General features: G+C 34.8%; 1 protein-coding gene across 3 annotated transcripts; it reads right to left on the reverse strand.

Annotated features, from left to right (window-relative positions):
- Positions 1-3,153: 3,153 nt before the first annotated feature.
- LOC111882334 (uncharacterized) lies at positions 3,154-12,536 on the reverse strand. 3 transcript variants are annotated; one of them, XM_023878698.2, is made up of 4 exons: positions 11,494-12,536; positions 9,008-9,967; positions 7,918-8,877; positions 3,154-4,471 (listed from the first exon to the last, which is right to left on the reverse strand). In XM_023878698.2, the coding sequence occupies exons 1-4, from the start codon at positions 12,403-12,405 to the stop codon at positions 4,451-4,453; spliced, it is 2,853 nt and encodes a 950-aa protein (XP_023734466.1). In that variant the 5' UTR covers positions 12,406-12,536; the 3' UTR covers positions 3,154-4,450. The 3 variants fall into 3 exon arrangements, with proteins under 3 accessions (XP_023734466.1, XP_023734465.1, XP_052620294.1); XM_023878697.2 differs by lacking the exon at positions 3,154-4,471 and adding an exon at positions 5,438-6,042; XM_052764334.1 differs by lacking the exon at positions 3,154-4,471 and adding an exon at positions 6,057-7,652.
- Positions 12,537-16,591: the final 4,055 nt, after the last annotated feature.

Here is a 16,591-nt window from a genome sequence, read left to right on the forward strand (position 1 = left end):
TGGGGTTGGTAGTAACCATTTTCAACCCACACATCTTTTCTCTCAACTTGTACTACATGCATTAGTACCTGTATATTAGGATTTAAGTTATTGTTTTACGATTTCAGCTATCGATTTAGTAAATGTTTTAATAGTAAAAAAAAAAAATACTTTGTAGGTGGGTGGTTTAAAAAAGATAGATTCCTTATATTACTGTTTGATGGTTGGTAAAGATGGAAGTGAAAGGATATAAAAATGTTCATGTGGCGCATAAGTGGCAAGAGGGATGGAAAAGATGCACTCCTCCCACCACTAAACGACTACGACTGCTATTAGTTAGTTTAGACTAATCTTTTGTATTTATAATTGATTGTGGTAAGTCTGTTTGAACTAATCATTAGGCTTTAGTCGGTTTTAGCATTTGGTTAGCTTGTAGTATGTTTGACTTAAATATATATATTTTTTGAATTTAATAAAATAAAATAGACTTGCATGGATATCCAATGCTTCATGGATTCACTTGATATTATCCATATTGGGTCAATCGTTCGGTTGGAAACTAATACACTGAAGTGCAACTTCTTTAAACGTATGTAAAGAACAGCTATCAATGTTAGTTCATATATATATATATATATATATATATATATATATATATATATATATATATATATATATATATATATATATATATATATATATATATATATATATATATATATATATATATATATATATAAAATGTGCATATATGTGAATTTGAATATTCACAAATGTACGTATATACAGAGTGTACATTTATAGTTTTCATCATATATTTTTTACCTACAACTAGATTAACGTTATTTGTTAAGTTATTTTTGGACAAATCAATGTTTCTTAATACACTTGAATTGTTGATTTTTGTTATTCATATTTAACTGAGAAGCAAACAAAATAATCTAAAAACCGATTTACGTAAACCTTATTTGGTGTGGTATTGTGTTTATTTATACATTAGTTTTTTATTTATAAAGTTCTATATAATCTCAATTAGTCTTAAATATAAATACACAGTGTACCTAGTCTTGAAATAAGAATGGTTTAGATCAAATAATTCAAATGTTAATTAATAATAGAAAAGTAAAAGGTGGTTTTGTGTAAACAAAATTAAACTAACTTTAACGCTTAATTAAACAACGAAACTAAAGAACTAATTGGAAACAATAAATAAGAAGTACTTCCACTAGAATACGAATCCACCATGTTTTTATGTTTTATTTATTAGAAGTATAATGAATTAATGAATTGATTACCGAATTGTATATGACTTGTTATCTTGATCGGATTTCCTTGTACTAATAATTAATGAACAATTAACACAATGATCATGCAATTAGTAAACACATAATTACTTAACTATATTCGACCTATGAACGATATGATCTAGTGATTTCGTGTCAATGATCATGACAATCAATCTAAGCATAGCATGAATACCTAATGCTCTCTAACACAATCAAAGTCACCGATTAATATTATCTAACCCTAGGCTTATGATTAAAGTCCTAGTCATACAAACCTAATCATCATAGATTCATATGATTCAAGTACATCAAGATAAAATAATCATCTAATCGTAATAATACTTAGTAATAAACAATAAAATCATAACTTTAACATGCTAGGTAAAGCAATCAATCTAACACAAGTAATAACCAAATTCAATTAATCCTATTAAAGAAATCAAAGCATATCAACAAGGGTTCATCAATATCTAGTGAAAGATAAGTTTTATACCATATTCAGTAAACTAAAGCAGAAAAACATCACCAGAAGAATGCAAGACGTGATCATCAAGCAAAGCCGAAGTGCAATATTGATATAATGGCGCTTGAATCTTCAAATCCTTGCTCCAATTGAATCTCTAACTTTAAAATCGACCCTTGGAGGGTTCTTCCTCACGAATAATCACAACTATAAGGTCTCCACCTCCTGGACATGACCTAATGTACGAAATATATACTTGCCAAATTCTGGCCACCACAACGTGGTTAAGAGGCACCACGTCGCGGTCTTCATGGATATCCAGTATTCTCCAAGTCAGCTTAACGATCTCGAAGTTTCCATTTACCACGTCGTGGTAGTTGGATTTCACATTTTCGCACAAACACAAAAGTCGTCCAAAATTTTGTCTAATTTTCAGATCATTTTGAATTGCCTTAATTGGAGTTATGATTCATGCGATATGGACAAAAATACTGACGAGAGGGCAAACTATCCAACAACATCCTTTCTTTGTTTTTTCTTTTAGCTTCGTGTTCCTCATTTTGCATTCTAGCTTCCATTTTAATTGTAATTGAACATTATCAAACATATTAAATATCATATCTAAAAATATAACATTTTAATCAAATATATTAATATAATGGCCTAAAGTATATAATTACATAAGATCATCTCAAAATATCCCTCAATTATCTTTTGGCTGTTCTGAAGCAAACTAGATTGTTATGATGCTATATCAAAACTTTGCCCACCAACATCACATAGAATAATCCAATTTGAATTCGCAAATTATGTCTCACCTCAATGCATATATTTATGTCTAGACCCTAATTACTTCCCATGTCCTAAATACTCACAATCCTCATAAACTTTCCCCACTTATTTTGAACAACATTCATTTTGCATCCCTCTCAATACATCCTCATAAAACTTTCTTAACCTCAAGGTAATTTGCCTTATTCTTCACTTTTCAAGATCTTCATATTTTGCAAACTTTTATTTACTCAACAACTTTTGACAACTTTTTTTTTCTTTTCTTTTTGCACAACTATTTTCACCTTTTTTTTTTTTTTTTTTTTTTTTTTTCATATCTCATTTTTTTTCTCTCAAACTAAAACCTAAAAGAAAAACATATGCTTACGAAAGGGAACTTAATCTCAACCCTTATTAGGTAAAGGTATTAGTCTAAATTGAAATGATCACATAAGCTTTCCTGGATACATGTCAAGTACACGATGCAAAACATATTATGTCCCTCAAACTACACAAATTCATGTTTTTGTCTCATGATTTCACTAGAACTAGAAAGCCACAAATATATTATAACATATTTGTTATAGAAAACCTTTAAATTCACATCAAATTATCCCACACAATACTAACAAACTTAGTTATAACACAAGCATGATTTTAAATAGTCTTTATTTTTCAAATTTAGATATATTTTTTTCAAGTCTATGTTTTGTCAGTTTTATTAAATCTAGCATATATATTTTTATTTTAATCTAGCATGCTATTTTCCTTTAATTCGATCCCCTACCCCACACTTACATTATACAAATCCATCATTGTATAAAGACAATTAAAACATATAAAATAAAAGAGGGAGAAAACGAACTAACTCGCCTTGGTTATGTAGTCGCGATATCGGATGACTGTTATTTATCGATACTAAACTTGACTTCGTCTATAGGAACACTTCTGAACATCCTTGTTGAAATTGGTGGACTCTTGGAAACAAAATAAGAAGTGTACATCTAAACTTCTCAACTCGAAAATCTGCCTGGGGCGTTGCCGGGTCGTGGAAAGTTGTTGGATAGGGTGTGGTCACTATAAAATCTAGAACTTGTGTGAAAATCATTGACACGACGTGCAGTAAGAATTGGCACGTTGCGGTCTTCAAATGTCAGGAACTTAGTCGCGATGCAATAAAATGTCGAGTCTCGAGGTAGCTAGAATCATGCAACGTCTTCATGAAAATCTAAAATTTTCATCGCTAAATAAATCGACCAATCTGAAAGTAGCTAATTTGTCGACCGGTCCCTCGTATCTATTTATTCCCATATATAGCATTAATAGCATGAAAGACTCCTTGGTTTTATCTCCATATCGATTGTATACCCTACACTTGTTTGTGTGTCACGCTTCTTGCCTTCTTCTCGTAATACTCCACCTACTCATGAACTTTTGCCCATCATCAATTTCTAAGCTGAATATCTCTTCCAATAAAAATAAGAATCATCAAAAGCACTTTTATTCAAAATAAAATTAAAAATGAAAACTAAAAGGAAAAGAAAATGAAAACTAATTTAAAAGTCGGGTTACCTCCCGATAAGCGCTTAATTTCGTGCGAGTATTGAGCTGGACTCTCAACTTAATAAAATTCTAATAAAATCGATGCCAGTCCATCCGTTGCAATTAATTTTCTTTTGGTCCGATTTGTAAGATTTGAATTTTTGTTTTGAAAATCCACTGGCCAAGCTTGAATCCATAAAATCCAAGAATGTTGACAAGGGTTGGAATTGGTTGGACACTCATCAGAAATGGATCGTACATTAGAACTTTCTATAAGTTGGAATTGTCACCCCATGCTTTAAAACACAAACCGGAAAAGCAGCGGTCGATGTCGTGGTAACGATCACACCACAATGTGGTTCCTGCTTTCCAACTTGTTCTTAGTACCGGTCTTTAGCTAGCAACCTCTCTACCTCCTCCAAATCTTTTTCTGGATCGAATAGATCATCAGTTGCTTGCAACTCACGCTCAAGAATAGCAACGATCATATACATTTAAATAAAAACTAAAAACGAAACTATAAACAAAATTTAATCAACAAATAAATAATACAAAATAAACGCATCCGTTCCCCGACATCGATGCCAAAAACTTGATGTGTTTATTTAAATACTTGTTTTCTATTTATAAAGTCATGTCTAATCTCAACTAGTTTTAAACAAAAATAGGCAATGTACTTAGTCGTGAAGTAACATAGTTTAAGATAAGAAAGAGTGTCGCACACAAGGAACGAGAATGATTTAGATCAAATAATTCAAATGTTAATTAAATTAACAACAAAAAAGTAATGTTGGTTTTGTGTAAACTAAATTAAACTAACTTTAACGCTTAATTAATTAACAAACTAAAGAACTACATGGAAACACTTAATAAGAAATACTTCCACTAGAATACAAATCCCCCAAGTTTTTATGTTTGATTTATTAGAAGTGCAATGGATTAAGGAATTTATTACAAAATTGTAATATGGCTAGTTATCTTGATTGTATTCCCTAGCACTAATAGTTAATGAACAATTAACACAATGATCATGCAATTAGTGAACACATAATTAATTAAATATATTCGAACTATAACGATATGATCTAGTGATTTCGTGCCAATGATCATGACAATCAATCTAAGCATAGCATGGATACATATTGCTCTCTAACACAATCAAAGTCACCGATTAATATTATCTAACCCTAGGCTTATGATCAAAGTCCCAGTCATACAAAACTAATGATCATAGATTCATATGATTCAAGTATATCAAGATAGAATGATCATCTAATCATAATAATACTCAGTAATAAACAATAAAAATCATAACTTTAACATTCTAGGTAAAACAATCAAATGAACACAAGTAAAAACCAAATTCAATTAATCCTACTAATGAAATCAAAGCATATCAACAATGGTCATTAATATCTAGTGAAAATAAAGGTTTTTACACCATTTTCAATAAATTAAAGTAGAATAACATCACCAAAAAAAATGCAAGATGCGATCATCAAGCAAACCCGAAGTTAAATCTTGATATAATATTGCTTGAATCTTTAAATCCTTGCTCCAATTGAATCTCTAACTTTAAAATCGACTCTTGGAGGGCTTTTCCTCGTAAATAATAGCAACCGTAAGGTCTCCACCTCCTAAAAGCGACCTAATGTCCGGAATATATATACTTGCATAATTTTGGCCACCACGACGTGGTTAAGAGGTAGGACGTTGCGGTATTCATGGATATCCTGTATTCTCCAAGTCAGCTCAATGATCACGAAGTTTTCATTTACCATGTCGTGGTGGTGATCACCATGTGGTGGTGGTTGGATTTCACATTTTGGAACAAACACAAAAGTCGTCCGAAATTTTGTATAATTTTCAGATTATTTTGAATTGCCTTAATCGGAGTTACGATTCATGAGATATGACCAAAATACTGATGAGGGGTCAAGCTATCCAATAACATATTTTCTTTGTTTTTTTCAACTCTATTTTCCTCATTCTGCATTCCAGCTATAAATGAACGTTTTCAAGCATATTAAGTATCATATATATTCAAATATAACATTTTAATCAAATATATTAAGACAATGGCCTAAAATATATAGTTAAATAATGATATATCAACGATTTAGTTAATATTTTAGAAGTAAAAGAATTGATTAAGGGCATGTTTGAGTTAGCTTTTTTAACACAAAAGTGATTATTAAGAAAAATGCTTATTAGCTTATGGCTTTTAGGAAAAGCTGATTTTAAAAAGTGTTTGGATAAGAAAAACTGTTTTTAGAAGTAAAATGGCTTAAAAAGCTAAAAAGCTAGGATTTCCAGCTTTTTGAAAGTTTTACTTTTTTCTATCCAAAAAGCTGTTTTAAAAAACGCTTTTTAAATACAAAAACACTTTTTTAGCTTATTAGCTTTTTGAAAAGCTAAAAAACTAATAAGCTATTTTAAAAAGTTATCCCAAACACCCACTAAATCGAATTCAATAAACGGCTACAGATTAACATTGATAACCTAGTCTGTCTAACAGTATGAAAATGAGCCCCAACTATAAATATACATATATACAAATTACAAAAAACGAATGCCATTTTTTTTATTATGGTGCAACTTGTTTAGACGATGCACTCAAGATGGTATGGTCGTCTTGGTTTTGAAAAAATTTGGTGGAAAAAAATCTCAAGTTCTCATGCAAATATTGATTCCCAAAAGACCTTTAAATTTTGGTAAATTTAGTCTTTTTTTTATATACACCACATACCAACTAACTTATTGTAACGGTTTATATTTTTACTGTTGGTAACCTACAACAACATGTTATAATGGTAAAATGTGAGTAATTTCATCAAGTTTGATGTTATATGATATACAAAAAAAGAATATAAATGTAAACAAAATCAATAGTTTGTTATGCCATGAATCATTTTTTTAGTTTCAATTTTGTCTGATAATTTAATAAATGGTAGATATCCCTTTATCAAAACTTGAATGAAAGAGCACAAATGTATGGTTCACAATACCTACACGACTATAGCAACTTCTCAATTAAATGGATACAACTTCTTAACAATCTATGTCGACATTTTTTTTTTGGAAACGGCAAATGATTCTGCGGTAACCTACTCGCATATTTCAACGAGCACCCTGAGTTCGAGCTTATTTACAAGACAAACCTAGCCTCGACAGGGGTTTCTAAGGAAAATTTCCCCAAATGAGGCACAAGTTTAAGAGGCACCGATTTTTGGGTTTTGTAGGGATTGCTTCTTGACAATCTACGTCGCCAATTTTTTTTTTGGAATCGACAATGATTCTACTCGCATATTTCAACGAGCACCGCGAGTTCAAGCTCATTTACAAGACAAACCCAACCATCATAGGGGTCTAAAAGAAAATTTCCCCACATTTGGCACAAGTTTAAGAAGCACCCATTTTTGGGTTTCATAGGGATTGAACTCCACACATCTAACCTTATGTGGGTATTAATTATTAAACCCGGTACCTCTTCCTAGCTAGGCTGGAAGTCATTGATATGTCGACAATTAAATGGATATAGAATTTGTCCCCTTCTTTCACCGAAAGATGGCTTCCAAACTCGTTCATCCATCTCTTAGTTTCTTTAATTTCTACCCAACCACGCATAAAGAAATCAAAAGTAAACTATCTTGTTAATTTTGAGATGAGCTTGACTTTCCTGATGAATACTTATCAAACAAATCATCTGATTTGTATATTTTTATTATTGAGTCTAAAGATAATTATTTTGTATAATACATATCATGAAATAATATTAGAGGAAGTTATCCCGTTTTATAATCCATCCTGCTTTTCATTCTTTTGTTTGAAAGCATAAGATTGATACCTTTAAAATATTTAAATAAGATGACTTACTTGAACATCGATTGCATCCTCAATCCTCTCGATGACGGTTTCCATCGTAGGGCGTTCCTTGAAATTGTAGCTAATGCATTGGAATGCAAGTTCTTTAAATATATGAAAACACCGACTATCAATTTGATCTCTAATAAGGGGATCAATTAATTCCTCAAGTCCGTTGTTATAATAGCGTCGTACAAGATTTATGAGAGGTTGTGGGTTACCATCTCCAAAACTCCTTCGATGGTAAGCCAACATCCCACTCAAGATTTCGAACAATACCACGCCAAACGAGTACACATCTGACTCTTTATGGAGGATTCCGCTTTCTTGGTAAATGGGATCCAAGTAAAAAACAGTACCAGCAGCTTTTGTATAGATTTCCGTACCTTGTGTATCTCTAGGGGATTGTTTCGATAAACCAAAATCACAAATTTTGGCTTCCATATTTTCATCAAGCAATATGTTTCCACTCTTGATGTCTCTGTGAATGACTCTAATTTCTTCACCTAGACTTGAGTGGATGTAGTTGAGTCCTCTTGCTACCCCTAAACAAATCTTGAGGCGTTGTGACCATGTTAGACGACCCCTCTTCTTTGAGTCTTGGAGATGATGATCAAGGCTATGATTGCTTGCATACTCGTAAACTAAGATCATCTCATTGTCTTCATCACAGTAACCAACAAAAGAGATGATGTTGTCATGATGAAAACTGGAAATGAACTTTAGCTCGGTAAGGAATTCATCTTTTCCTTGGTGACTTTTGAGATCAAGGCGTTTGATAGCCACTACGCAATTTTTCCAGAGTTCAGAGAGCTGTCCTCTATAGACCACACCAAATCCACCATCTCCAATCTGAGTTTCAGCACTAAAGTCTCTGGTTGCCAATTTGATTTCCTCCAGTGGAATTAGAAAACTTTCTAGGTTTTGACATTGGTGGCTTGGTGTAGCAATGGTGGAAGGTACTCCAAGGTTCTGTTAAGATAAATCCGTTACTAAGATGTTACATTTATTGTTTATATTTTTTTAAATAGGCGTCAACGTGATGCAAGAATAGAAATTCATTTCACACTTTTCATTTTTAAATAACAAAATAACAACTTACTTGAATATATTGTGCTTCTTCAATCCTCTTGATGATCCTGTTCATAGTAGGGCGATCTCTTAACTTCAAACTAATGCATTGATATGCAAGTTCCTTGAATGCATGGAAAGAGTGAGTATTAATTTGATCTCTTATATGAGGATCAATTAAGTTTTCCAATCCGTCATGATAGTAACGTCGTACCAAATTTATGAGTGTTTGTGGCTCATCTTCACCAATGGTCCTTTGATCAGAAGCCAACATACCACCCAACATCTCAAATAATACCACCCCAAATGAGTAAATGTCTGATTCTGTGCTAACGATGCCACTTTCATTGTAAATTGGATCCATGTAAAATGGGGTACCCACAGCAGGTTCATAGACTTCTCGCTGATTTCCGTCGACTAATATTGCCAAAACAAAACAACAAAATTTTGCTTCAAGATTTCCATCTAACAATATGTTTGAACTTGAGACACCTCTATGTATTACTTTGTTCTGCTCCCCTAAACCCGAGTGAAGGTACTTGAGTCCTCTTGCTGCTCCTAGGCAAATCTTAAGGCGTTGTTCCCATGTTAAGCATCGGATTTTATTAGGGTCTTTTAGATGTTGATCAAGACTTCCATTGATAGCATATTCAGAAACTATAATCCTCTCATTGCCCTCATCACAATAGCCAATAAAAGGGATGATATTTTCATGGTTGAAGCTTGACATCATCTCAACTTCATTTCGGAACTCTTGCTCTCTTCGTGAACGAGTGGGATATATGCATTTGAATGCAGCTGTGCGATTCTGCCAATGTTCAGAGAGTTGACCTTTGTAGACCACACCAGATCCACCGACTCCTACACAAGTTTCTTGACTCTTGTATCCTGTGGCCAAGTTGACCTCCTTCAGTGGGATTAGACACCTCTCCAGGTTTTCATATCGGTTCATTCCTATGGTAATGCTTAAAGCAGCTCCATGTTTCTGTGACTATATATACACACAAAAGAGTTTGCTTAGAAGCGCCAAACTATTATAGGCTTATAGCATTCAACTACAAAAATCCCTAAGAAATGAAATTTACTATTTAATGTTTATGTGGTTGACAATCAACTTAGCAAGTAAGAATTCATTTGAACTAAGTGGCCATAGATATGAGGCATTTATATCCCGTTCAAGGAAACAATACCTCTCGTCAAACTTAGTAACCGGAGAAATAGAATTAAGAGAAATTAAATTGCTTCCTACTTTTTATGTCTACAAATATTTCTACCCAATAGAATTATGACAAGTGTCAACATTCTAAATTTTTTTAACTCACTCATTAAAGCTATCTACCCTAATAAATGAAAATGTTATTGCCACTTGTCATTCTCTCATTTATTTGGCCACATGTCATTTTGTCATAATTTTGAAATATATTTATTTTCCACTTGTCAATTACTTCATTATTCATTTCCACTATATCATTAATTTAGTTTTCATAAATTAAACCTACTATAATAACTATTAATTTCAAATTTCAAATTTCAAATTTGAAATTTCAATTTCAATTTCAAATAAATTTACACTTTAAACATTTGTATTTAACATTTTATTATAATAAATCGTTTAGTACACAGGTCTAACAATTAAACACATAATTTTAATTAATTTATTTTTTGCATGTTTTTTATTTTCATAATTTTCACTTATTTCATATTTCAAATTCAAATAAACTCTTCATTTAATCGCTCCTGTTTAACATTATGTTTTAATTAACCCGTATAATATACGGGTTTCACAACTAGTATTATGAATATATCAAATAAAATTAAATTGAATGGTGATTTTTCATAATTTTAGTGGGTAGAATTAATTGTAAGCATAAAAGGTAGGGATGTCAAAAAGTCCCGTGGGGGCCCCGTCCCGTTTGGGAGATTTTTTTAAAAAAAATCGAGGGCGGGGACGGGGGCGGGGGCAAGGTTAACCCCCGTTTTAATTTCGGGGGCGGGGCGGGGGTAGGCAATCCCGTCCCCGAATCCCCATGGGGACCCCGTTAATAAATTACACATCTATTTACATATATTAATTATATAAATATAATAAACTATAACATGATTTTGAGTTTCCAAAATTCATCAAAAAACATGTTTTTAAGCTGTTAGTATAATTTTTTAAAATGCCATAAATTTTTTATTTTTAACATGTAAAATTTTGCTATAAATAATTATTTGTTACCTAAAAATAGCTTATTTTAGCCTAAATAACAACTTCTTTTAGCCCAAAAAAAAGTAGCCCAAAATCAATCGGGGGCGGGGGAACGGGGGCAGGGGTGGGGGTAATAAAGGGGATTCAGGGGTGGGGGCGGGGGTAGGAACATTGAACATTCCGGGGGCGGGGACGGGGGCGGGGAGACGGGGAAATTTCGGGGGCGGGGCGGGATATGCACTCCCCACCCCGTTTGCCCCCGTTGACATCCCTAATAAAAGGTAGGCGGTAATTTAATTTGTCATTAATTAATTAAAAAGACTTACTTGGATATCCAATGCTTCCTTGATCCTCTCGATGATGGTATCCATCTTAGGTCGATCCTTTGATTTGAAACTAATGCATTGATATGCAATTTTCTTAAACGTATTGAAAGAACGACTATCAATTTGACTTCTTATAAATGGATCAATTATCTGGTCCAACCCATCCTCATAGTGGCGCCGGACCAAATTCATGAGAGTTTGTGGCTTACGATCTTCAATGCTCCTTCTATCATTAGCCAGCATCCCACTCAGTGTTTCAAAAAGCAGCACGCCAAACGAGTATACGTCTGATTCTTTCGTGAGGTTTCCAATTTCAAAATAATTGGGGTCCATGTAAAAGCTGTTACCGACATAAGTTGTATGTACGGTAATTAGCCTTGATCTAAAACCAAAATCACATATTTTGGCTTCCAAATTATCATCCAACAATATGTTTGTTGCTTTGATGTTTTTGTGTATTATTCTTCGGCTCTCTCCAGCACCCGAGTGCAGGTACTCGAGCCCTTTTGCTGCCCCTATGCAGATCTTTAGGCGTTGTTCCCATGTTAGGCAACGTCTTTTATTGGGGTCTTGGAGATGATCTTGAAGGCTTCCATTAATAGCGTATCCAAAAGCTATAATCATCTCGTTATCTTCAACACAGTAGCCAATGAAAGGGATGATATTTTCATGGTTGAAGCTCGAAATCATCTCAAGGTCATTACGGAATCCATCATGTCCTTTGAAATTACTTGGATATAAGCGTCTGAAGGCAGCTGTTTGGTTTTGCCAGCGTTTAGAAAGTTGTCCTCTATAGACACTAGCAAATTCACCACGTCCGATCCGAGTTTCTGAACTAAAGTCTTGGGTGGCCAAGCGGATCTCCTTCAGTGGAATAAGTGACTTTGCTAGGTTTACACGTGAAGAAGACATTCTCTTCTGATAATGGTGAGTATGTTTATTGATTATGGTTTGAGAATATAAGAAGAAACGAGTTGCTTAGAGATAATTATATCCGCCCCTTGCGCGTCTTCATTTATATTGGTCTTTGGCGTAAAAAAAAATATATAAATAGTTGATTTATAGCTGGAATCAAGTTCATATGCTATCAATAGTTAGACTTCTTTTAATATGACAATATACATCCACCTAACCTCGAAAATAACAGGAAACCCACCTAATATGACAATAGTTGACTAGAAATCAGAGGCGTGCAATACCCTACCATGTTTCAATCTATGGAAAGGTCTACTATTTTGACCATTTCAATTTTTTTTTTTTTTGAGAAAATTACAAAAATGGTCTAACATAATAGCCACTATAATCTCACTTCATTAAAATGGACAAACTTGTTCCTTGTGTTATTTGGATATTATAAGGATCGTGATAGAGCCTATTAACTACAGTAAATTACCTTTTTACCCTTATTTCTTTATTTTTCATATATTTTTTTTACTAAAATGTACTATAGTTACATAAATGACCCTTCTCACCCACATCCACCCCACCCCACCGTGTATAGTTCAAATATTCGGCAACCACCATCATCACCGACACTCTAGCAACCACCATCATCTTGACCGGCTTAACTCATCTATTTATTGTTTATTATCATCTTGACCGGCTTAACTCGTCTGTTTATTGTTAATTATCAAATCTAAATCAAGCCCTTCTAATTCGAATTTTCAACATCTCTTTCTCTCTTGTAATCATGTCGACGATTAGAAACGGCAGGGTACGGGAAAGGGAAAAGGTAACATGGAACATGGCGACGATGGGGAGGATACATGAAGATGAATGCAGAGAGGGAGAACAAGTGTTAGATAAGACTTTCGGGTACCAGAGGAATTTTGAGTCAATATATGAGTTGGGGAAGGAGATCAGAAGAGGGCATTTTGGCCATACTTATTAGGCAAAAGGATAAAGGGATCTTTTACAAGGATTATCCTAGATTCTCCGAGGCAGCTTTTGTCACCATTGATTCTAAATTTGTCGTTGAATATGTTGATAGGATCTATACCCTCTTCTTGTTCATCTCTTGCCAATCTCATAACTCTTGATTTATCATTAAATTTCTTATTTGGCCCGATCCCCATGAACTTTGGTTCATTTTCTCGTTTGCAATCATTACATCTTTTTAACAATAGTCTCGCTTCTTTTCTCCCTTTACAACTTGGAAACCTTTCTCAGTAAGTTGGCTTTGATCTTGGATCCAGTTCATTCAATCATTTCCAAGTGAACTAGCTCATTTAACCAATTTGAGGAGATTACTGGTTAAAAACACTAATTTGGGCGGTAATCTTTCTTCCAACTTCACATCGAATATCGTCCTTCTTGATGTATCAAGCAAAAACTTAATTGACAATCTCCCAGACCTTTCAACATTTCCAAACACTTTTGGTGTCAACTAAAACTTCTCAAACAATCAATTCTATGAAATCCTAAATTGCAATGTCTAAAATGTGGATTCCATCGATATATCTAACAACTATCTCCAAGGTTTAAATGTCAATGTAGAAAACACAACTTCCATATCAAGAAACTTCTTCTTTCGAATCCTAAACTAAAGAAGCTTAGATGATTACAGGACATTCTATCTTCTGAGAAGTCATTTCAAAAGCTAAGGCGCCTTTGATTCACATTCTTTAGTTCTTCACTCAATTCAATAATATGCACTTCTGTTTGTGTCTTTTCGGAGTGTCGTAGATGATGGTGGTTTCTGGACCGTTGGATATGATGGTGGATGTCAGATCTTAGAATTAGAGATGGTGGGGTGGATATGGGTAAGGGGACTGTTTATGTAACCATAGGACATTTTAATAAAAAAATATATGAAAAACAAGTTAAGGGTGAAAATGTAATTTTATTGTAGCTAATGAGCTCTTTTGTTAGATTTAATGACTTAGGGATGAACCTTATAATATTCAAATAACACACTGACCAAGTTTGTCCTGTAACATCCCAATTTTCAAGACCAAAAATTTATTTTTAATTAACTTATAAAGCAATTTACTTAAAAACATCATCGATATCATAACAAACCATAATCCCATAAGTCAAATATCATAAACACATTGTGGAATAATAATAATGTCAGAGTATAATCCCAAGAACATCATAGTGCGTAAATCATTTGTGTGCGATGTGCTGCTACCATGTCGGCTCCTTCCCCCTCGCTGAAGAGGTACCTGAAACAAAATTGAAAACTGTAAGCACAAAGCTTAGTGAGTTCCCCCATCATACCATATACCATACAATTTCTAGCCAGGCATATCTTGGTGCCGGCCTCCCCATTGGTCTATTTCAACCGGATAAGTGCCTAGCATATCTGGGTGCTGGCCTCCCTTTCAGTCTATTCCAACCGGATAACTGCCTAGCATATCTCGGTGTTGGCCTCTCCTTCGGCCTATTTCAACCGGATATCGGGGACTATTTCACCCCTACCACTACCACATAGAATCATAACATACTGACACTTAGAGCATACCAGATAGTGGCATACCAGAAAATTATCACACAGAAAATCATCTAACTACAAGCTCCTACTAGTGGGCCGACATTGTAGCCTTAGACCCACTTCTACTGGAAGGTAACTCACCTTAGTGTCGAGAGGTGTCTGAACTGTCCTCGCTGCCTAGATCAACTCCTCTCGATTCATACACATAACAATCTTCCTTAATTACCATTTCATGGTCAACTCATGTTGAAGTCAAAGTCAAGGTCAACACCTTGGTCAAAGTCAACTCTAGGTCAAAGTCAACATCTGGTTCACTCAACTCGTCGGGTTGACCCATCAACTTGCCGAGTTCTCCTTCATACAAGGGCGAGACTTTCTACCACTGACTTGCCGAGTTCATCCTTGAACTCTTTGAGTCTTTCCTCATACAAGGTCGGGACATTCTACCATTGACTCATCGAGTTCATCCTTGAACTCGTCGAGTCCTTCTTCATGCAAGAAGACACGTCTAGTCCTGGACTCGCCGAGTTCCTTATGAACTCATCGAGTTCGTCTTCATGCAGTTGGGATTTAGTCTTGAACTCGCCGAGTTCCACGATCTTCAGGTCCGTATTTACATCCATCTTGTTGAGTCCTCTTCTAGACTCAACCAGTTCGATCAGAAAAAGAAAAGTTTGGGGAACCATAGCCCGACTCGCCAAGTCCTATGAGCGACACGTCGAGTCCCCCAAAGTCCAAGTCTACCAAGTCGATTTTAGTCGGGCTCAATGCATCCAGAACATAGATCTGACCTCCTAGGATCGATATAGCACGTAAAGTTACAAACTTTACGTGCATGCATGGGTTAACTAGCTCATAAGGACCTAAAATGAAATCTACAAGATGCATGGGATTCTTGTAACAATAAAGTTGGCACCTTTATGCCATGAGAACCCTCCAAGGTTCAAGATCTGAAGTCAACACTCTATATTACTCTCTAAACCCGAAGGTGACTTAGAAATGCCCCAAAAATGACAAGATTCAAGCCCTAAAGGAGATCTAACAAATGGGAAGTCAAGTTTGAAGCTTTTTACCTCAAACAAGCTAGAAATGTAACCAAGACTCTGGATCTACGACCTTCTTCTTGAACCACCAAACCTTTCCTTCCTTTTCTATCTTCAAGTCACAAAACTGGCACCAAAATAGCTGAAGAACACTCAACTGATTAGGGTTTCGAGAATGGGGTCTGAGGGTGATGGAGGCTGGAGTGGAGGCCACTTAATGTGTTTAAATAGGGTGCAAACCCTCAAATTTAGGGTTTCCATCCAGACTGGTCTACTCGTCGAGTCGGGGCTTCGAACACGGCAAGCAGATTCTTCCACCTGCATCCAAATTTAGCCTCCACTCAATGAGTTGGGGCCTCTAACTCGCCGAGTCCCAAAGTAAATGTGCAAAAATTCTTATTTAAAATACATGCCAGGAACCGGGCATTACAAATCTCCCCCGCTTATTTTAGACTTCGTCCTCGAAGTCTACTGCTGCATCTGGAAAAAGCTCGGGGTAGTGCTCTATCATCTCGTCCTTCGGATCCCAAGTCCATTCTGAGCCCTTGAGGTGCTGCCATTGCACCATCACCAACTTGACCCTCTTGCTCCTCAGATCCTTCGACTTCCTGTCGAGGAT

This window comes from Lactuca sativa, chromosome 5 (genome assembly GCF_002870075.4).
Source record: "Lactuca sativa cultivar Salinas chromosome 5, Lsat_Salinas_v11, whole genome shotgun sequence".
Lineage (NCBI taxonomy): Eukaryota > Viridiplantae > Streptophyta > Magnoliopsida > Asterales > Asteraceae > Lactuca > Lactuca sativa.